We start from the raw sequence: 23541 nt of genomic DNA, 5'->3' as shown, positions 1-23541 counted from the left end.
CATCTGACACTGGCTAACATTCCTAAGCCAGAGCTCTGGATCAGCTCAGAACAACTGTTTTTCCTCTCTATAATTCCATCATTCAATAACTCATCCTTGTCCCACAGGTGGGTTGATCAGGAACTTAGAAACCTCTAGAATACTGAAGGATGTAGAGTTACTGCAGCGAAATAAATCGACAAAGAAATCCACCATAAGGAAGAAATCCACAAATAGTCCCAATGCAGCAGGTGGTCACATCATCTGGCTGCCAGAAAAAGGGACTGAACACATGGAAAATGAAACTTAAAACTGAAGTTGTAAATACACATGGGAAAACAAAACTTAAAACTGCAATTGTAAATACAGTCATTGCTTTGAAAGAAACAAGTGTCTCTGGTGAGTGGGAAATGCTTCCTTTTACTAGTAGTGCTTACCTCAAGAATTTAATTTTTTAGGAGAAATGTTTAAAATGTGATGCATGTTCTGAGTGCTGTGTATAATATAAGACAAAATTCAACCTTCCCATCATCTGGAGTGCCAGTCCATAACCATCTGGCAGTAGTTACATGGTTTGTTTTCTCTGCCCTGTGGGGAGGCCTCTCCCCTCCCTTTTATTTCCAAGTGCTGAAGCTCTGCTGCCACCACACTCAACATTCCCTGTCCCTTCCCACAGGGCAGCAGGTACTGCTCACGTGTCAGGAAGCTGATTTTGGGCATGGGAATGCTCCCACCTCAAAACCAGACCAGTGACCAGAACAACAGCCAGTGTTTGTCAGACATCCTTGTGAAAGCTCTCAATTTTAAAACATTAGTTTAGCTGTAAAAAAGCAAAAATATGGGCTCTTTCCAACTGAGCAGCAGCAGCATTTAAAAACTGCAGGTCTTGACTCCAGGGGATGGGTTTTGCTGTTCAGAAGCAGAAGCTGTATAACCATCTGTTAGATCCACACAGGTGAGAGCAGCAGGGACACAGAACTCACTGTCACACCACAGGTCCAAGGCTGAAATCTGAGGTGGGCACCAACCAAAAGGTGATTTCTAGCAGCAAGAGGTTCACAGAAAGAAGCACTGTGACAGTCACAGGAGCAATGGGCAGCCTTGAAGACAGCAAGGCGGGCTGGAATACATTCACCTAAAGGTATTTAAAATTATTTTAAAGCATCCTTCAGCTGAGCAGGGAGCTGCCAGAGCTCTCCAAGGGCAGGGAGGCAGCACAGCTGAAAGTCACTGTTGTAGGAAGTCACAAAACCACCTGCATAAAAATTTAAGAATACTGATCCAGGAGGACAAATAGTTAAATGACATTAACTCCTAAGAATGGACATTTTATTAAATTACAAGAGCCTACAGTTGTTACTGACAAAATTATCTACAAACATCCAATTCAGGAAGTTAAGCCTGAGGCTGTTTCTTTTTTGGATCAGCCTCTCCAATTTTGTGGCAGCAGGTCCAACTTCTACCTTACCTGCCTCTGCAATAAGACAAGAGTCTGTCATTACAGATTACATAGAAGATGACAAAAGGTTCTTTCTTCCACTGAGCTTTACTTTTGGGACAGAAGAGATGTAGCTCCTTGTATAAGAAATGAAGCACCATTTTAAGTAGTTACTGATTATTTTTACAACCAGGGAAATGAACAAACTCTGTTCTACTCTGATTTGGAACAAATGGAACCCAGAGGATAAATAAATAAAGATTTGTTTGGGTTTTTAAGTTAGCAGCACGTGTGTGTGTGTGTATAACCAAGATCATATAAAGAGATAGTGCAGGAAGTGTGAACATAAGAGATCTGATCAGTGGCTACAGGAGAGAAGAATAAAGTTTAAGATGATACAACATCCAGTTTAAGATTTTTTAATCCAGTTTATTAAATATTGCTTTTTGGGGACATGTTTACAACAAGCCCAAATAAATTGTTTAAGGATTCAAAGCAGTCATATTAAAATACAGCTTCAATATAAAGTTTGTCACAGTTTTACAGTATTCAAAAATGACAGACCTGCCTTAAAAAAAGACTATTACACCAAAACATAAGAAAAACAGAAAAACAAACAAGTTTGGCATTTTCATAATCTTTATAGTATAAAACAGAATATTAAATCTATTACCAGCAAGCTGATACTTCAATCTATTACCTAGTCTGAAGTGTCTCCCATTAAAACACACTATACAACAGCACTATACAAAAGTCGTGGTGATACTCATGTGATGAAAGTGCATCCCTGAAAGTTTGCCAGTTTATAGTTAGCTCTTAGAAAAAAAGGTAAAATTAAAACGTCCTCTTTTAACTGAAGGCTTTATTTTATTTTTTTTTTTAATTTTTTTTGCTGTTTTGTCTCACTTTCAGCCTTCTTTTAAAAGTGTCTAGGGACGCCCCCCAGGGGGCAGCGTAAGATTAACCATCAAATCACGAACGGCTGCAAATATTGTGCATTCACCTGGAACAGGGAAAAGAGACAGGTTAGCACCGCGCCCCGGCCAGCCCTTCCTCACTCTGGAGCAGGGAAAAGAGACAGGTTAGCCCCACACCCACAGCCCTTCCTCACTGAGCCTCCAGGGCAGAGCCCAGGGAGCAGAGGCTGCCACTCCCAAACCCCAGCAGCCTCCAGGGATGTCGGGATTTGTGGGAGTTACCAGCTGAAGGAGCTCCAGCTTTTCCAGAACTGCTCTTGCTGCTGGTGGAATTGCAAGTAGCTCTTAACTTTTAACTGCTTTTGAATGTTAGATTGAGTCTATGCTAGAACTGATTGCACATGGACTGTGGTCGGATTTTTTCTGTATATTATTAATTAAGAGCACCTCATCTTACAAAAAAAAATAACCCAACTTTTTCAAGTTTTATTTCTATTGACTACAAGCAGAAACTAAACATTTTGAAAGACTCAAGTCTGAAACAGCTGGAAGATGTTCTCTGTCCTAAGCTTAGTCTTGGAAACATTTCTAATTCCAAGACTGGGCAATCTGTTTCTTTCAACCAAATTGCTTTGCCTCTACCCTTGACATCCAAACTGCAAAATAAAATACAGAGCAGGTGGACTTTGTTTCAGACAGCTGAGATTCAATAATGAGAGGAAAAACCAGCCACAGCTACCCCAAGTTTTAAATAGCACTTGTTGACAAAAACACACACGTTCTGAATAGCTTAAAGAAGTTAAAACCAATAGAAGTGAAAGGGTTAGTAAGAACAACAAAAGATGAAGCAACAGGCAGCTGTGATTTTCATCTACTATTTCCTGCTAAGAGAATACAATTAGTAGCCACTGTTGTAACCTGGTCACTGTGGGCTGAATTTTTCCTGCATATTTCAAGAAATATCAATTAGAAGACATTGAATTTTGCTGCTGAAGGAGCAACAGTGCGAGCAGAGAGATAAGAGCAGAGCCTGTTGGGATGCATTAATCTTAACTGCCAGACTAGGGATTCCCAAGATTATTTTGGACAAGTCATTATCATATCAAAGCTACAAATCTGGGCTAAATACCATCCACTGCATCACTGAAAAACAGACACTGAAAAATGTTTAGTTGTGAAGTGCTTTAAGAATCATCACAAGTCCTTTGAGCTCCTCTCTAAGGGTCACCTCCAGCATCCATAGGGACTTTAATTTCCTTACCAGATTGATGTCCACTACATACTGTAGGTTTTGGACTTACAACTCAAGTTTAAGCTTTTTATTGCAGGGCATTGATTTTCTCTCAGTTCATACAAGCATTTCCCCAAAGTAAAGTCTTTTCTCCCATGGAGGCATAGGTAAAGTGGTTTTAGACAATGTGTACTCACAATGAGTCAACACTTTACTGTTAAACACAGCAGAATGTGTTTGCCCACAGATCTGAAAAGAAAACTCTTTCAAAAGAACTTACTTTTCAGGCACTACCATTTTATTAAGAGGAAAATTAAGCTGAATACAAAATACTTTCTCACAAAGAGAGAAAGGTAAAAAAGATACAGCCAGAACAAGGCAACACTGATTCCAGGTTACAACAACAGTGCCAGTAACATCAGCTGTGCACGATGGGAGGCCCTGCTCCTTCCTGACTCAAACAGTGAAAAATTCCCTTATTAACCAAGCAGATTGCAATTACTGCAGCAGAGAGCTAACAGGTAGGAAAGTCAGGAAAATCCTGGGTACAGCACAGGAGCAGCAGAAGACAGAGGAGCATCAGACAACAAAGGAGACACATCTGGGATCTCCCATGTCCTGCTGTTTTAAGAGAAGTCTCCCAGCTATCTACCTTTATCTGCTGGCTCTCCTATCACCTTTCAATGGTCAAGAAAATAAGGTATTCTTCTCTTTGATCAGCTATAATAATTTATGTTTCGACAATAAAACCAGAGGAAATTGCGTTTCAAGTATCCTCAGGGAAGATCCTACTTATGCTGGGTGATGGTGGAAATAAATAAAATCATACACACTCATTCTTTCTTTTGGAAGTTAGAGGAAGGACTACTAGAAATTTCCTCTGCTCAGCCAGCTACATTTTCCTTTGCCTGGGCCGGTTCTGCTTGTGGCTCCAATGCTTTTCCTATGCTTTTTTCCCCCATCTATACTTTGCTCCCTGTACTGGATTCTAAAACTGCTTCAAAACTTGCACGACAAACAAAAATTGTCCATTTTGATCTATCTAGTGACCATCAGAAAACATCTCACCACCCATCTCCAGAGCAGCTTTGACAGTTACTTGCTCTGCCTGTGGTATTTTATGGTATTTTGTGGAGGGTTTACTTTAAAGCACAACTCAGGGCAATAACAAACAGCAAAGCAAGAACCTACCCCTCCCCACACCAGGGGAAATCTGTAGGGAAGCACCTTCCAAAAGCAACACCTGAAGTTTAGTTAATGTATTTTGGAATAAAAAAGTCATACAAACAACAGCTCTTTTCCACATACAAAACTCCTACAGGAAACTCCACATGCTCTCAAGGTTATCTTCTCTCCTATTTACCTACACTATTACTACATGTTAAACAGAAAGTGCATATTAATTTAAATCCCATCACAAGCTTCAGAAATGTCTGCATATCCACACCAATTTAAGGTAAACATTGCTCATGTTCTACCAATCAAAATAATCCATCAAGCATAGTTAAAATTACTGCATAACAACGAGATGAGTAATTATACAAAAGAGAAGTAAGAGTCAACCTCTGGATTCACAACTTCAATCTATTCACTGGATTACTGGAAAAATTATGTTCTTCATCAGAACTGAAAGTTACTGTTCTTATGAGCCATCTGTGTACTAGGACCCCAAACCACTGCTAACAGACAACATGCTGCCCAAAGAACCTGCTGCTGTTCTTCCATGTTTTAGATAATAAAAGAAAAATAAAAGGTATGACAAACAAGAGGGAAAGCAAAGCACAACGCTGCTCACAGTGCACTACCTACAGGCCAATGAACACTCAGAACAACCTAGCTCAAACACTTCACAGCACATCTGGTGGACAGAACTGTATGCACCTCTGCTAGTGGGCACACTGACAAAGGAGTATACAACCACTGCAATTACTTTTAAATCATTCACAGCACGTGGACAAGTTCTGGTAACTATTTTAATATCCCTTTACATGCTACTGTTAAGCTGAGTAACTTCATAATTAACCATGAAAACTGACACTTGGCCATAGCATATTTCTTGTGACTCATTCTAGGCCCATTTGTCAAAAAGTGTGACTCTTACTGAGCAGCAAGAGTTGGGCCAACAAGAGGTGGGTGCATTCTATCACTTGGGCAGAACAGCAAAACCCAGCCTGAATCATCAGTGCAACCTTCTGCTGTGTTGCCAGTACTTCCTATTAATTATGTATTGCCTGTCACATCAGGAGTTTGTAATCACTAAAGAAGTAAGATAGAAACCAAGAAGAATTCAGACTTGAGAGAAGTTTAGTTTTACACTGGAGATTTGTCACAGATGTCTGGGTGAAGAGAATATATCTACTGGACATGTACAGTACCTGGTCGTGGTGAATTCAGTTCAGCAAACCTCTTTAGAATATTGCTAACCATCATTGGAGCAGCAACAGAAGAGTTCTGCTGCCTGGGAATGTCAGCCTGTTGCGTTGTACCCGAAGCCATATCATAAATAATTGGGACAATAATACTAACAGCTTCCTGTGGGACTGTTGTTTTCTGTGTTAGCTGAAGCTGTGGGAAAACAACCCAAAAAGTGTGTTAAATGAAATGACCATGTACTTCAGTGCAACTTCTGATACAGATAAACACTCCAGGCCTACAGACAGCATGTACTCCCACCCCTGTTTTCAAACATCAATTCTGTAACAGAGAAATTATCAGTCAGGTGGAGACTATTGTCTTCTGAAAAGCACCCCACAGTGAGCATTGCCTCGGGCACAGCACTAATGTAGATTTGTTCTGAACATCTCATCCCTCTCTCCTCTCCCAGCACCACTAATGTGCACTTCACCCATCTAGGTGGTTCGTGCCTCGAAGAACAACTAAACACCCACAAGGGGAGCACTTGAAAATGCAGCCCAGAGGGAGCTGAACTTTATACACTGTCAACATCTCTCCAAGAACACGAAACACGAGGAGCTGCTGTGCTTTAGTAGGAAGGAGAGTAGGAATACAAACCGAACTCATTACAAAAGAGATCGAAGCAAATCGAGGATTCCAAACAGCACAACACTTTCAGCTATTACAGCTGTCAGATACAGTGGGTTCATGTTTTGCTATGAACTCGTGATGATCTCAGAGACATGCAGGGTTAGAATTTTAAAAGAGATAGCTCTACTTACGAAAAACAACATTTTGGATTTCAGCACAACAGCAGGCGTTCCTGGAGGCGCAATTGGTGGAGCGCTGGGAGGGATTGTTAAGCAAAACTGCACGTTCCATTTCAGCTGACTTGCCTGGTCAGGGAACTGCTCAGAGAGAGAGCAGCACAGAGAAAGAACAGCAAAGTTCTCATGTCAGTGACATACACAGCTATGAAACAGGGAAGCACCACAAAGTACAATGTGCCTCTTTAGCTAAACCTGCAGATGTTGCCAGGTTTAGAGAAATCAGAGTAACTCTGAAAGGACTGAGCACAGTAACACAATCAGAAAGATTCTGGTCAGTCTATGCATGTGCCTGTTGTAACATGTCTGCAGTTCCTTAAAATCATCAGTTTAAATGAGGAAATTTTGAGCATTTCCAGGAAAGCTAGCAGCAAAATGAAAACTTCTCCAATAACATTAAATAACTTACATATAAATTTAGAGTAATTTGTGTATTTGTAGATGAAGATACATCAGCTTTTTTTTCAAAAATATAACAACCAAAGTTGGGTGAATTAAATAAATAGAACAGATGACTTACCAGCTCCAGTTTCATGATGTGTACACAGTCCCTGAGGATGTGTGTGGGAGCCCCTAGTAACTTTGTGAAGGCTATCAGGGTGTTTGCTTTAAAAGGTGGTCCTGCAACCTAAAGAAAGACACTATTTAGTAGTACCTATTTAGATAATAAATATGCAAGCAGCATGCACAGCTGTTAGTTTTATCTTTTGCAGCTCTTACACATGCCAGTGAAACTCAACAGGACCACTCAAAACAACACCAGAGATTAAAAGCAAAGCATGAAAACATCAACATGCTTGATTTGAGTACATACCCTTGTTTCAAAGAACTTCTCCAAAACTTGTAACTCCTCTGATTTCCACTGTCCTGTATTTTCAGGTGTTACTTTCAGCTGCAAGGTCTGGTTGGTTTTGGGATTGAGAGCAACCCTGCATTTCAGTGCCTCCGTCTTAAACATTATGACACCTGGTTCATTGGAGTTTATTAACTGTAGCTGAATAAAAAGGAGATAGACAGTCAATTAGTCATTCATTAAATGGCATAAACTCACACACACAGACAGACACACTCTCTCACTCCCTCCCCAAATTGTAGTGATCAACCTCCCTTTCCAGAAAGAAACGTGATATTTAATACAGGTAAATTTGTCTTGAGAAATAAGCTTACGCCAGATTTGGCTTCTTTCTCTGTCACTGAATCCACGCCACAGAAGTGAAGAGGCACATTTGTCTGTTCCAAACCCTAAAGCAACATTCCCAACTGAGTATTAACATTAACTAGTAACTCACTTCTCTGGAAATCCTGCCAAGGAGTGCTATCCACAGTAACCCCGTGGCTTTTCTAGTAAACTCCCAATGGACATGCTAAACCCCAAAAACCCACAGCATCTGAAACTTAGATCATATACTTGGTCATAGACTTAGATCTGAAACTTGGTCATAGACTTGCTATTTTAACAATTACCAAATTTCACCTGACCAAATCTAATTTGTGTGGAAAAGAAGTGGAAATAAAAGATTTCTCTAAATTTTGACACTTTAGATGGCAAAAATCAGAAAAGTACAGCACAAGTCTAACAGCAAACAGTTATTTTATTGGAAGCATTTCAGTTTGTGTGTGATTTGAAGGACACAGAGCAGTCACATACCCACAGGTCCATTCAAACTGAAACCCTACCGTTTCCTGCTGAATGATCCTCTGAAGATGCCTCCTCATGATCACTGACCCAAGGAATCGCTCCAGAGGGGAGCACAGATAGCTGCCAGCTAGTCCTGGCACAAGCCCAGGGGTAGGAGAGGGCAAGAGCAGAATATTCAAGGCACTGTGGGTGAGGATTGTAGGAATGGATGCAGCCCAAGAGCGCTGAGGTAGTTTCCGGGGGGGAGGCATGCTTGTTGGCATGATTTGGGAACCTGTGGGGACACAAGGACTTGCAGTAAGGGAGGATTTAAGCTGAAACATTAGATATATGTTCACTTCAATTATCTCTATTCATAAACCCTCTGGACCAAAGCTCAATCCTTCTTATTTTAAAATTTGCCTGCCTAGTGATAGGCATCAGACAGACAAGGAATTAGTTTTGACCCTGACCCCATGCAAAGAGTCTCAGTAACATTAAAACCCTCCTCCCTTTTCCTCTTTCTGCAGCATGCCAGCAGACAGCAAGTTTGCACAACAAACTCAATGGGATGTAAAGATGGCTAAATCAGTGGTGCAAGAGCAGCATCACAAATCTATGATGTGAAAAGTTAGTATTTGGGTTGGCAAATGTGCCTATCATTGCTCTCACTCTGAAGACTTTTCTCTTAGTCATGGAGTTCAATAGTTTCAGACTGATTTCTGCACTGCAAGAAAAGCTATCATCAATCCTGCTGACATTTATGCTGTATGCCTTAGGTCACTTTTCCAATTTGTTATTGAAGATTTGAAGTAGGACAGAATCAAGGCTTAATTTCCTTAGACATTTTACTGCACAAGGACAGTAAGGACTGTTAGACTGACACAAGAACCACCAGAAAGAACACAACTAGAAATGTTAAACATGAGTGTTTCACAGTTATAACACTGATAAAGAAGCCTACTTGTTCCAGCTCGTGGGGAATGAGAGGCATCAGGGATAGGTGAATGAAGGGAAGGGTTGGCTGGTGACATTCCAGGCATCCGTGCTGCTGGTGATGGACCAGAGACCTGCGGGGATCCCGGCCAGTTCCCTGCACGCTGACTGGGTGACATCATGGTGTAGGGTGAGCTTGGGTCTATGGTACCTACAGATGTTACAAGACCATTATTATTTCTTTAAAAAGTAAAAGGCTTTCTAATAGAAACATCTAAAAGAGGCTTACCAAAATCTGTAAGGCATGAAAGTGCCTGCAAGCTTTCAGACTACTTTTTACAACCACACAAAACACACGAGTGGGGGCAGAGAATAAAAATCAAGACACAGACTTCAAGGGTTTCCAGGCTGTGTTTTTTAAAAAGTAGAGTATTAAGGAAAATAGTCATGTTCAACAAGTAATGGGTTCTAAACCAAAAGGAGCTCTTGTTTACAGACTTGGACTTCTTTTGCTCCTTAGCTAAGGAAGGCTCAGCCTGACAGTTCCTTATTTATTCAGTATCTTACAGTTATTGCTGCAAAGGTATCTCTGCTCTACAGACTGATCAGAACCTTAAACCTACCCTGTGGTACATCTCTCTCACTTTGTTCATCTCAACAGTCAAACTGTTGGTGTGTGGAAATTACCATCTGAACTGCTCATTTGTTGTGATCTATAGAACAGTTTCCAATGCACTGTGATTACACAAAGGATTGTTTTGGCAGCTTTCCAAAAAAACCAACCAAATTAATAAAGGAAACAACCAAAAGGCATGTTGCTCACATACAGATATGTCAAACCAGCCAGACTTTGACAACATTTTCACATTGCAAGTATGTGGATTTCTAACCTGTTCCAATTATTTTTCCAGGAAATGTAAGTAGGGAAAATCCACTAACTAATCTAACAAAAGAAAATGCTCATTAAAAGCTGCAGCCACTGTTCTGCTACAAGACCACACTGAATTTCCCTACATTAGTAAGCAGAAAGGAGTGACTGAGAGCCCACTTTTAACATGTTAGGAACACCTCAACATGCCATGCAGCTACTTTTGACTACTGTTAACAATTAACACTCACATATATGAAAACAGCTACTTGAGCCAATGACTTTTTCTCAATTAACGAGATCTGCTCTGGAAGACTTAATTTTAAGAAGCAAATCTGCCCTCCCTGTCAGTACATTTACCTGCCAGTAAAGAACTCACCATGTGGGCTTGCAAAGTTAGCTGTTTGTCCCATTGTGATTCCAAGAGAGGAAGGTGAAGGAGTTGGACCAAAGGATGCTGGTGATGGTGCTCTTAAAGCCCCACTAGGAGAGCTTGCAGCATGCAAATTTCCTGATCAAAGACATCACATCATTTGACATACACATTTCCCATCTTTCTGTTCTAATTTTTTTCTATCAACTGCTCCCTCATTTTTAGGGAGACAGCAAACAAGATTCAGGAGAATTTGTTTTTGCACTCAATGACTTTATTTTGTACATGCATGACTGTTATATTTTTCAGATTGATTTACCACACAAAGGAAACTTTCCATTATATCTGGCTTGAAGAATGGCATTTCCCCCCTGCCCAGCCCTTCCTCAAATTTAAATATTTTCAGCTGTTGTTCTACAACAGCTAGAAGCAGAAAGCAGAACTTTGGTGATGAAAAGCTTTTCTGAAAAAGCAGGTATTGAAAATTAACAGGTTTATGTCTTAGCAAGTTATAAACAGTAATGATGAAATGCCCCCATTATTACACAACTAAAGACAGCAGTTTTACTTAATGGGATTTTTTAGCTTCAAAATATACTTTCTAAAACATGCATGGCAGGACCCTGCTTTTTTTCCCCACACTGTAAGGTGCATTCTCTTGGCTAATCTGGGGCTAAACACAGCTCAAATAATAGAAAAAACATGCAAGCACAAAGACTTATTTTTCTAGGACAGGACCCAGCCATCCTACCTGGTGACTGTGTGTGCATCATGGACGGGGAGGGTGTCACGGTGTTGTGGTAGGAGGTGGGTGGTGAGGTGAGAGGATATGCTCCAGAGGCTCCTGCCTGTTTTGCAAATGGCTGAAATTGTCAACACAGGACAATAAAAACTTTTGATCATTTTGTACCAAAACAAAAATTAAGTATATGCAGGAGAATAGTAATGAGGCTTTGGTCTTACAGGTTCATCCACACAGTTGTGTGATTTTCTAGACTATCTTGTTTAGTGCTCACTGTTCTTTTCAGTTTCTTCTAAAGACATAATACCTCTGTACCTCTCTCCTTTTATCTGTCACCCTGCAACAGCAAAGCCTCCTGACTCTCCCTCCCATCTTTTATCTTAAACAGTTGTTTTCCCTCCCTCAGTCCTTTGCTTCTAGGCAGCAAGTCTCATGTGACCTTCCAAAGCTGCTGTTCATATGCTAAGGGCTGTTTACACTGGAATGAGAAATGCAAAATAAATTAATACATTTTGCCCGAAGGGGAATTCTACAGCAGAGTGGGTTTACAGTCTCCCTTTCCATTTTGTTATTGCTAATCCCTTTAGAACATGAAGTTCTTAGAAATCTACTGTTGTGGGAGACAATAAGCATTTATTTTGCCTGAAGGGTACCTGTTGTTGTGGCTGCTGTGGTGGCTGCTGGGGTTGGAGCTGTGATATCAAAGAATCCATCATGTCTCCTCCGATGGGAGAGGGTGGGTTGTCATCTTCATTTACAGATCGTCTCCGTGCATCCTGGTTGCTGTCAACAAACATGTTCAGGAATGTCTGTGGGAAAAGCACTTTTGTTAGCAGTTTGCCCATTTAAATTTTACTATACAAATGAAGGCAGTATTTGCTAAGCTTTAAAACTACCTTTATCAGCTACAGCACATAGGAGACAGGCAAGTCTCTGGAACTAAATACTAGTGGGCATTCATTAATTACAGTGTAATTAGTCTGCAAAATATATCAATTAATAAACAGACACCTGGCTCTGTAACAAGAAATATTTCCAGTAAATTGAAATACCAACATTTTTATTCTCTCCTTAAAGATAAGGAAAAGTCTACACTTAAAAATACGTGTTCCAGAACAACTCCTGAGTATCCAGAACCTACAGGGCTGTTGTATCACACCTGCAACTGCCCTGTTTGGTTAAGAACATCTAAGTCACCTGCTCCACAGCATTCTCTTCTACCCAGAGGAATCTGCCAACTTTATTTAATTAGTTCCTCCTCTACCTTCCCATTTACATTCACTTCTACCACTTTACACTGGTATCTACAATCTCCTTCTTTCCATTAGCCTTTCATTTGGCATTTGTTAAAGAGGCAGATGTTCAGGATCAGTTAAATGCAATATAAGAAAATCAATATTCAGTTGCAACTGTCAGGAAAAAAAAATTAGCAAATTAATCTGTTTTTTAAAGGGTGCCATTTTCCAGTATTTCAGTATAACTAGCACTGGTACAGGTATAATACCTGGTACAGGTATTCTGTCAGTGTGCACAGATTCCTTTTTAAGGAAGAGTGAATCAGCACTGCATTTAGAAGGAAAGACACGGGCTCCTGCCACATGCTGATGGGAACTGTTTTAAAAGAGAAGTTTCTGTCTAGAATCATCTGACATGGAGTATTGTCCCACCTGCAACTTATGAGCACTGTACTGCCACACAGAACAGTCTGTGAGGAGCAGCTGCTGCTAATCCTGGACCACACATCTAGCCTAGACACAAGTTTCAACAAAAGGATGCCTGAATACACAGATAAGAAGAAAAAAAAAAGCCTAGCACTTGATGCTATTTTTTTAAAAGGAAATGTTTTAATTCAAACTAATTAACAGATCTACAAATCAAAAACTTCCTTCTACACTCAGAATTTTGGAAGGGCCGCAGACCTCCACAAAGAAAACCTTCAGCAAGCTCTTCACCTCACATTCACACTTCCGAGTGAGAATTCATTTTATTCATTTCTTTACAGGCTGCCAGAGAACAGAGGGGTGCTCACCTTTAGCCCAGGGGCGGGGTAAAACCCTTCCACAATTTTGCTGTTGTCGAAGAGGCTGTAGGCGCCGTCGCGGATGGCCACCACGCCGCGGCTGCGGCAGTAGATGTCGATGCAGTACATGTTCCTGAAGGCCAGCCTGATGTGTGTGGGGGACTGGGGCAGGATGGAGAAGCACTGGTAGGCAGTGTTGGTGCGCTGTGTCAGCCCCAGCATGGGCACGGTTGGGAGCTTGTTGATGGCGTTTAGTGGAGCCTGAGTGTCAAACAAAACCTGGGAGAGAGCGGAGAGCGAGAGGTCAGGTAGCTCATCCAAAAGGAAAGGTCAGGGAAAATGAGGCATAGCAGGGAAAATTGCTTTCTGGCAATGAGATTCATAAACAATCATAACACCCTTGAAGAGAACAGTTTAATCTGAATTCAGCTCCCTAGTGTATTGCAATTGTCTTGATAGAAGATTTTAGAACATTACCTGTAACAACTGCACCACATTTGGCGTCTTATTAAACATCTCCTGGAGCTGGTGCAGAATTGTGTTGTGACAGTTACTGCAACCTGAGTTTGGGCCAACTGTTCCCAGTGAAATATGGAACTTCTGGAGGATGGAGTTCCACTGAATGCTGATCTGCAATGCCACAAACATAAAATGGTCTTGGAAGCTAGAACAAGTTGTTGTAATAACGAGGTTATAGTAACAGATTATAGCAAGAAAGTTGGTCAGATTTAATCTTCCCCCCATTTTCTATCAAACCTCAACAGATTCATAATTCACCTTCTTCAAAAGCTGCTGAGGCTGTGAAGAAAAAAAAAAAGGCACCCTCAGGTTTAACACCCATTTAGCTGCCTGGATTGTTGGCAACCAAAGAACTGGGTGCTTATATCAGCAACTCAACCAAAAAGCAAAAGAATCTTTTCTGCCAAAGTGAGAGAGAGAAAATTGAACTTTGAGAGATTTGTGGTGTGGAAAATTGATTAGTAAGTTGTTGGAGCTGGACTGGTTTTCTTAAGTTACATTACACAAAAATGAGTACTAGATAATATGTAAGCAAGTTAAATGCAAAGTCCATACTGCTGCTCTGGCTACTTACATACATATACATATGTATGTATTTATGTATACATATATATACATACATATATATACATACATACATATATATATATATATATATATTTATTTATTTATTTATTTATTTACACACACTTCCCACAAAAATGCACATAAAAATACTCTTATAAAATTCAGCATAGAAAATGAACACACAAAGGTCCCAGGAAGCAAATTGCAAGTGTATCAAGCTATTTCACATCAGTTACAGACAAAACTATATTCTTAATCTGAAATAAATGTGCACTGACTTCCTCCTCTACCTTGTACTTAACGCAAAGACGTGAGCAAGTACTCAGTTATTTAAGTAATTAAAAGTTGAAAATTCAAATACTACAGAAGAAGCTAGAGTTCTGAACAAGAGAACAGCACTGTTACAAAATAATCAATAAACATCACATTGAAAGCACACATTTAAAACTTTGTTAGAGTCCTCTCTTTTAAGGCAGAATTAGGCATTCAGCTTACACATATCCATCCATATATCCCAGTACAGCAGTGAGCAGTAACAATATTACAAAAAGTTTTTCAGAAAAAGGATGCCACACTAGCCTTTGTCAGTCAGAAGCACACAACTGTCCTTCCCACAATATAAAGCATCTAATAGAAATTCTTAAAAACACTGAACTTCTAGCAACCCAGCAAATCAGCAATGTGGCACCCTCTGTCTTTTCTACATTCATCTATATTAATTCCACTACAAAGAAAAATTGTGCAGCAAAATTCTGATAAGTCTAAGCCTACCCATTTTGTTCTCAGTCATACATTTGAAATGCATTTAGGAGTTACTCACTGAGCTCCCCTTGGTAGTTCCGTAACAAAGGATAAGCTTTCGGTAGTTGTAGATCCGAACTTCTGAGAAAACGTTTAAGTGGTTGGGGATGTCTGTGGAGAGAGGAGGGAAGGGAGTTAGAGTGAGAAAATCACAAGTAATCTGTGAGCCCACCACTTGGACAAAAAGGAGGTGATTCTGTACCTGGTAAGGACCGTGCAAACTCCAGGACACACTCGTACAGCCGAGCAATACTGCTCCAGTCATTGAGGAACATCTCGACCACCTTGCGTCCTCCAACTGGCTCAGACAACTGGTTCTCATACGTCAGGTAAACATGGCGGGTTGGTCCTGCAGTGTGAGGAGATGGGAAATACTGAGCAACCCCGTGGTTCCTGAGCTGTGGTTTACAGACTGTGAGTGAACTGTGGCAAGTGACCAGGAAGCACATTGAAATAACAAAGATGCATCAACTCAGCAGTCAGAATTTTGATTAAGGTACATTGCTGTTTATTAGAAATCCCTGGAGCAGACAGCTGTCCAGTTACACCAAGACACTAAAACTACTGTACCAGACAATGTAAACTACAAAGAAACAAAATTTACCAGTGTTCCTCAATGAAACTTGCCTTGTTCCCTGGATGAAGTGCTGTTCAGAGGGCAGTTTGCAAACACCAGCTCAGCCACCCACGTGCGATTATTTCTACCTTGTAGTCGGAAAGTGCAATCAAGAAGAGATCGGTCCAGAGCCTTCTGTGTTTCCTCATTTACACCTTTACAGGGAGGAATTCTATACATGACAAAAACAAAATCTCCATTAGACACAGTGCAGTTCCACAAGTAACTACCTTCTAATATTTCCTGAAGGACTCCCTAGTCTGCACATGAAAGAATGAACAAATCAACAGCAGAGGCAGCTGGACTGCCCAGTGAGATAACATGTTCCTCTTCAAGGACTGTAACAAGTGTGTCACAAAAACACTCTGAGCTAAGACCACTTTTTATATGGATTCAACACCTGCAAATTACAGACTGTTAAAGGATCTGTTGAATTGTGCTTATCTCCTGGTGAACCAAGAGCTCACCAATATAAAGCTCTTATACAGAGGAATAAGCCAAAAAAAGATGAAAATAACTAAGTTCTGTGGCAATCTGAATTCATTTGCCTGGTAGAACAAGCTTGCTCTACATGCAGTGAACACCCTGGCAGTTCCCTTAGTACTCACTAATTTATTCGTATCCCAATGTGTGAATTGAGCTCAGGGGACAGACTAAATAAAGCTTAAGTAAAAACATGCCAAACTCTTTTTCAAATTCCTTGAGGATCTAGCCAGAAATCTCATGTTCTACCCTTAACTTCAGCTCACAAGTTCTCTGCTCATATGCAAAGTTGAAAAGGTAGGGCCTGATGCATTTGGACACTGCTGCCTTTATGTCACTGTAGATTTCTGCAGCAGAAAAGGAATTATGAAGGTTTTACTCTAGGAGGTGTCTTTGGGGTTTGTGGTTTTCTGCTTTAAACTTTATTTGTTGCAGATCCAGTTAGTGGCTGGTTGTGGCTGGATTCCTCAGGGTTAACACAGAGGCAGATACTATTGGCCTGCTATTAAGAATTTCAATTTAACTATTTCAGTACCTATATGATACAGAAGAATAGTAAATTTGCAAATGATGATCAACTGAAGGGAGCACTTAACATGGTGGAGGTCAGGGCTGCCCTTCAGAGAGATCACAGATGGCTGGAGGAACAAGTTAACAGGAATCTTAGGAATTCCATGAAAACAAATGCCAAGTCCTGCACTTGGGCCTAAATAACCTATTAAATTACTGTATGATTCTCAGATATTTCCTCTACAACCTCTTTACCATGCAATTGTCTTTTCTGGGATTCCTGGCATTTTCCTCTGCAGTTTCACATAATTGTCAAATACCATATGGAGTATATAGGCCTCTGATCTGATCTAAAATTGCATGAAACATGAATCATCACCACTTCTTCCTTAGCACTGCCTGGATTTAAGGATGGAGGACTGTCAAACTGTTTTCAGAGCCCCTCAGTTTAGGCTAATGAAGTGAAAAATCTGTAGTTGGCTCTTAGTCTACTCTAATTTTCCCCTTTCTCTAGCAGTGCTTCACATGCAAGTAGAAGACAGACAGTATTAACATCCCTCCAAAAAATAAAAGGAAAAAAAAAAACCAAACAAAAATCCTGTCCCTGTCCTGATATTCTTATTGTTATCTCCAAACAAGTCTTTTTTTTTTCTCTCTCAAGTGTATGTACAGTAATAAAAGGAAACACAGAGAATATCCTCTTACTTTAATAAACGTATTGCATGGCTGAAGCCATCTCCTTCTACTTGTACTCCCTGGTGAGGAATGTCCATATTGGATAACTAGGAGTGAACAAGAAAAATGTTATTCCAAGTAAAAAGGCAAGCAAAGAACTTGCAACATTTTCAAGGACTTTTTTATTTCCCCCTGAGGGTGACAGATGTTTCACATCCTCAAGCACTGGAAAGCCAAAAAACAGTCTGTGCAAATCTGGTAAAAAGTTGTTTCCCAACCCTTCCCACAAGTGCATCTTTCATCCTCATTTTCCCTTTTCCCTCAACTTTTCAAGCTTTTTGCAGTGCTTGGTACTAAGAGAAGCAGCTCTAACAAGTCAGACTAGAGCAACACAGTGCAGAAGACTGAGTCACCAGAGCTCAGCTGGCAGGGGAACTCCAGAGTGAGCACATGACCACAAGAGTCACATCTAGACACCAGAATCAGCAGCAGGGGAGGGGAAGAAGGAAAAAAATATTTTTTAATACCTACCTCTATCCGAAGCCCTATAAAGGGCATATTTGTATCACACATGGCTACAATATGAGCTAGCACTTTATTGAAGGCACACATTTCTCCCGACCGTTTTGGCTTCTTGGGCTCTATGGAACATGGATCTCCAGATAACTAGAATTAAAATAAAAACCAATGTACTTGCATATTTGGAGTAAACACTTTGAAGAGATGTCACAGAATGACCTCATTCATCTAAGTGTTAAATGAATCACACCCTGAGCACAAACTCCTGGAAGGATCCACTTCAGGACTGAAACAATTCAGTTAAAGCCTGTCCTTAAAACAGTACTTAAGAGATCACGAAGCCATGTCAGCCTGGCCCCAAGAAATAACTCTTATCAGCCCCTGCAAGTCCTTCAAAATCCACACAGGGCCCAAAGTGTATCACACAGATAGCAGCACTCTACAATATTTACACACTCCTCTGCACAGAGCTCTGCCTTGGTTCTGAGAGCAGCAGAGCAGGCCTGGCATGAACTGAAGGACAACTGTTACTAAACACTTTCCCAGCATCTCCCTAGGGAAGCAGTCCAAAGTAAGATGTCAGTCCTATAAACACTGGAAACATGGCTACTGGAGCTGGAATTGATGCTCAGAACCTGTGCTGAGCTTTCATGCTCTGTAACCACCCCTGTGGCTTTTGGAACACGTACCTTGCGCTTGACACCACTTTTCATTTGTTTGCCACTTTTTGTGTCCAGTACCAACTCTTCAATGTTTGGTTTGAACTGCTGTAGTAAAACTGCAGTGGCAGGGCTGTCATCTCCTTCAGCATAGCTCACAGACAGAAAATGGTACTTGTACTCCAGTTCTGTGGGGTTGCCAGGAACATCAAACATTTCTACAACCTGTATTTAAACAAAACAAATCAAGAAGGTTCTCAAGCTACGAGTAAGTCTAATTCAGTTCCCATCCTTTCCTCTTCAAAGAACAGACATTAGTTTTTTCAATGTATTATTACTATGGCTAGGAAAGGTAACCAAGAAGAGAAGAAAGACCAAACCTTCCAGGAAACACAGAGAATGGGAAGGTTGCTGAGTAATAAATCTGTATTTGCCTTCTTCTCTGTGAACCCGAGTGCTTAACAAACCCACAGGAGAAGAGAGGGAGAGGAGGGAATTAAACATTACATCAACCACTTGGCTGCCAATGTTAAGAGTTAACAGTACAACAGACTGCCTGGGATATCCCTGACAGGAAGCAAAAGACAGAAGCACTTTTCAGTTACTTACAATGTAGTACTGGGGAAGGCGAGTGAGTTTGATGAACAGTTTGTGTTTGGAAAGGTTTCCCACTGGGTGGCTGGCATAATTAGCTAGCTGAAGAGTTTCACTGCTCACTGTAGGCAGATGTTTTATAGACTGTTTGCAGCGCTGCTGTCCAAGCCAGAACCTTGCATGGAAATAAAGGTATTAGTGCCCTGAGATGGTTTCATGATTCTAATACACTGCAGTGTATTACAGCATTAGTGTCAAATTAGGAGTCAGTCATATTCTAAGCCAACATCTATCACTGAAGCACAAGTTAAATAATGAAAAATCACATTGAAAATGTCATTACTTTATATTTCCTTATCACTAGCTTTACATCTTGTCTTCAGCTTAACAGACAGCTGTTAGTTCAAGAAGAAAAGCCCTGAAATAATTTGCTGAATAAATTTTTATATACTACAATATGAAATTACAAACATTATAAAACATAGAAGGAAAACATTAAAAAAATATGCAGATTGCAGTCACTTGACAATCTGGAATCTTCAATTACATTTTGGTATAGAAAGGAAAATCTTTGCTCCCATATGCTGCTAAGCAATACAGTAAAAGAAAGTCACTGAAGCTGGATGTCACTCTGAGCTATGTTATAAACAAACTCATTCACCTGAATACGTTTGGAGATGAAGACACCAAATTTATTCTCATGTTTAGAATTTAACTTTGTCCTACTCCAATGGATTTTGCCTATAGTGGCAAGGCCAGGGAGACCAGCTAGGCTTGAAAGGGCTCAGGAATGCATGGCTTGGGTATTCATTAAACTTCCACTGACAACAGCAGTGGGAAGTGGGGGTGCTCAGCACTTCTCCATCACAACACTACATGTCAGATACAGCAGTCCTAAAAGACATTCTGTGGACTGCTGAGCTCGCTCAGAAACTGCAGCACTACCCAAGCCATTATCTCAAGTACATTATTTATAACAAAGGGAGGTTGATTAGTTTCTCCAGGGTGCCAGTGCTTCATGCATCATCAAGCTTCTTTTAGAAGCAGAATTCCTCAAATAGAGATTTCACCCTGCAATTAACTCAGAGCACTGGGAATTTCCAAAATGACAGAGCAGGTGGAACTCAGTTCTCATGCAGATGCAAACTGTGTTTGTATTATTTGCTACAACCTCTTATGGGAGCCAAATGTATCTTGTGCTTATATCTCAGGGCTTTATGGAAGGAAGATTAGAGACTTAAACCAGCAAGGGCTGAAGTGCAAGAAGATAAACAGGTATTATTTAAATCATCCTAGGCCACTTCCTGGTTTTTCCCCTGTATTGTGAGAAGTGAGATCATTCTTGTTGAGAAACAAGTAGAGCTCAGCTGTAGAAACAGAGTGGAATAAAGGACATAGAAGATGAACAGAAAAAGAGATTCTCAGGAAGCAAGTGGTCTGCTACTTCAAAGTGAAAAGGCTTCAAGCAAAGTGTGCATATGGCAATGCATGAGGCTACCTGTAAGAGGGAAAATTAAAGCAGGGCTATGGAATCAATTCCAAATAAAACCAGACTTTCCTTCACTGCTTAGAAGAGATGACAAATACTCAAGGTTGCTTACAATAGTGAGAAAGTATAACCCCTAGTGTGGTACAACCCAAAGCCATGCAAGTGTCCTCATCCAGAATACAAATGTGGTGATTCATTCCATGCAAACAAAGTGAATTGTCCAAGTCACTCACTTGAGCTGCTGAAGCCAAGGAATGATTCGCTTCATATCATCATTAACAGACTTCTCTATGTCATCAAGAGTCAGCTGATCTGCAAGAACATCAGGTGGGAGAATGGTCTTAGCATCAGTCCTTCAAACAAAACTTCAAACTCTCACTGAAAGTGTCTCATCTAACTGATCTCATAATCATATAACAGCCCAGGTTCAGGCTTCAAAGGGTCCAACCTTTTGTGGGCAAGGGAGCAGAGATGAGATGATCTAACTGCATCTTCAACACCTCCCAGTGATACAGACTCCACCAAAACTCTCACGGCATTGTCTGATTTTTCTGTAAAGAATTGCTTTCTCATATTGAGATTAAACTTCTGATGCAACTTGTAACTGTTGTCCCTTGTACCAGCAGATGATCCATAATGCTTTTAAGACCACAGCAGGATGCTATTAACCAAATAAACTAAAATAACTTCCTTTCTTTTCTTAAGCAAGGGGAAACCTGAAGCTAAGACTTGAACAAAAGTAACTCAAAGTGTATAAGGTCACATCATACAATTCTCAGGTCCACATGAAATGACCCCATCCATTAACAGCACAAGCCAGGAATCATGAGTCATAAAGAATATAAAGTGCATTGACCCCCAGCAATAATTATCTGTTGTCCTCTTAAAGTAATCTTAACTGAACTGTGACACTTAAGCACTAAGATCCTCTTTTCTATTCCTCAAACTTCAATATCTAGATTTTGACCCAAGTGTGGGGTTCATTTGCTCACAAAACTTTGCAGATCTCACAGAATTGCTCCCACAAAATTACCTCATAGCACAGGATTCTTGCAAGATACAAAATATCTCCTGGTTTTGGGCCTACTTACCAACACCATACAGCATCAGCTGGAACATTCCAGAGTGGAGATCAACAAATACATGCAGGCACTCTGATCGACCACATGGCTCCAAAATTGGAATTACAAGAGTGGGAAGAGCTGTCTCAATGAACGCTAAAAAAAAATTGGTGTTAATAATTTCACTCAAAATTCAAACTTGTATTAAAACTTAGCCAATTATAATCAAAAACCCTGTATGTTTTTAGAGAAACAAACTTTACTTGCACATTATTATAGTGTTGACAGAGAGGAATCTGAATATAAGAATTTCTCTGTGAAAACAGTGACAAACCAACAAGAAAAGGCAGACCAAAACTGAAGATTATTAATCCTCAAATATCCTTTAACTCACTGCTTCACAATTATCAATCTAAATTCCAAAAGTTTCAACAGCATTTAAAGAAAGTCTCATCCAAAAGTAGTTTAAAAGATTTGCTTTCAATTCTGAACACAAACAACTTTTACAGTAGGCAAATTTTAACCCTTCAAGCCAGACTACAATATTCTACCAGCTTCATTTATTATACTGCATTTAGATGTATGGCTATTTTACAATTATCAATGCAGAATAATTCAAAGCTAAGTTTTGTTAATTTTGAACACATTTCCCTTGATTTTTTTAAATCTAAATTAATGAAAACAAGAAACATCATGAGAAAAGGAAACCATCCCTAGACACAACTGGAAATGAACTAGAAAACTTCATCAGAAAACACGTACAATTGTCATTAACATTGTAGCTCTTAAGAATGGCTTTCAGCTCCTGGAGTTTTTGATGAGATCTTGCATGGACACTGTCTATTAGGAGTTTTTCTATTGATAGGTGGTCAATCTGTAAAAAAGAAAAATACTTGAGTAAGCTCATATTTGATGTGTAGACTTTCTGCATTAGCACACTGGAACAAAGGTACTTAATGAAACAATCACTTCAGAAACAATTTGCTTAGAACTGTGGTGAGCCACGTTGACTATTACCTCGAGGATTTGGAGAACTATAAAATACAACAAGCTACCATGAGATTCTGTCTGTGCAGGCAGTGGGAGGAGTTTTGAGCTAAGATTAAAAGAAGGTATAAAAGACAGTTCACAAATTATGCTGTTGCCACTCCCTGCGCAGACCTACTCGTTCTGGATCAAGGTTGGTCCATCTACAGCTTAAGTTTTTTTTCTCAGCCATTGGTAACTAGCTTAAGCTAAAGAAAAAATATACCAAACACAAAACACCCCAAAGCAACACTTCATTAGGATATGGTTGCCTCTACACAAACACAAATGCAGCTGTAACATGAAATCCAACAAGTTTAACAGGGTAACAGTGCAGTGACAGACACTGAGTATGGCCCTACTGAACACAGAAGGATCTAGGGGCATGCATCTACATTCTGTTGCACTGCCAGTGCTGAAGCTCATGCCACCATTTATATTCACTGTAACTTACTTGTACAATCTAAATTAAAGCATTTGCAATCACATTCATTCACATTCCAGTCACATTATTCACATATTTTGCAAAAGCAAAGCTCCAGATTACAGCAAAACCTTTTTTCTAGGTAACATCACATTGCTTTCAAAGCTGTTCAAGCTGAATTAAACTCAAATTTTATTCTAGCACAGGAGATAAATGCAGAAGAGAATTATATATGTGGTGCAAGCTTTTGCATAC

At 40.1% G+C, this 23541-nt stretch overlaps 1 protein-coding gene across 1 annotated transcript in view; it reads right to left on the bottom strand.

Annotated features, from left to right (window-relative positions):
• Positions 1–1820: 1820 nt before the first annotated feature.
• MED14 (mediator complex subunit 14) overlaps positions 1821–23541 on the bottom strand; it is a 34621-nt gene continuing 12900 nt past the window's right edge. Inside the window, exons 10-31 of the mRNA XM_063181901.1 lie at positions 22599–22710; positions 21867–21992; positions 21009–21087; positions 19302–19461; positions 18723–18917; positions 18046–18180; positions 17545–17621; positions 15858–16018; positions 15433–15579; positions 15250–15341; positions 13821–13973; positions 13353–13622; positions 11977–12132; positions 11333–11444; positions 10588–10719; positions 9369–9551; positions 8464–8699; positions 7601–7780; positions 7307–7414; positions 6742–6867; positions 5941–6130; positions 1821–2420 (exon numbers count right to left, since the gene is read on the bottom strand). Of these exons, the coding sequence (XP_063037971.1) occupies positions 2347–2420; positions 5941–6130; positions 6742–6867; positions 7307–7414; positions 7601–7780; positions 8464–8699; positions 9369–9551; positions 10588–10719; positions 11333–11444; positions 11977–12132; positions 13353–13622; positions 13821–13973; positions 15250–15341; positions 15433–15579; positions 15858–16018; positions 17545–17621; positions 18046–18180; positions 18723–18917; positions 19302–19461; positions 21009–21087; positions 21867–21992; positions 22599–22710 (3204 nt within the window). The 3' untranslated portion in view covers positions 1821–2346. The remainder of the gene's footprint in view (positions 2421–5940; positions 6131–6741; positions 6868–7306; positions 7415–7600; positions 7781–8463; positions 8700–9368; positions 9552–10587; positions 10720–11332; positions 11445–11976; positions 12133–13352; positions 13623–13820; positions 13974–15249; positions 15342–15432; positions 15580–15857; positions 16019–17544; positions 17622–18045; positions 18181–18722; positions 18918–19301; positions 19462–21008; positions 21088–21866; positions 21993–22598; positions 22711–23541) is intronic.

This window comes from Melospiza melodia, chromosome 2, assembly GCF_035770615.1.
Source record: "Melospiza melodia melodia isolate bMelMel2 chromosome 2, bMelMel2.pri, whole genome shotgun sequence".
In the NCBI taxonomy this organism is placed as follows: Eukaryota; Metazoa; Chordata; class Aves; order Passeriformes; family Passerellidae; genus Melospiza; species Melospiza melodia.
This window is presented reverse-complemented; position numbering and strand designations above follow the sequence as displayed.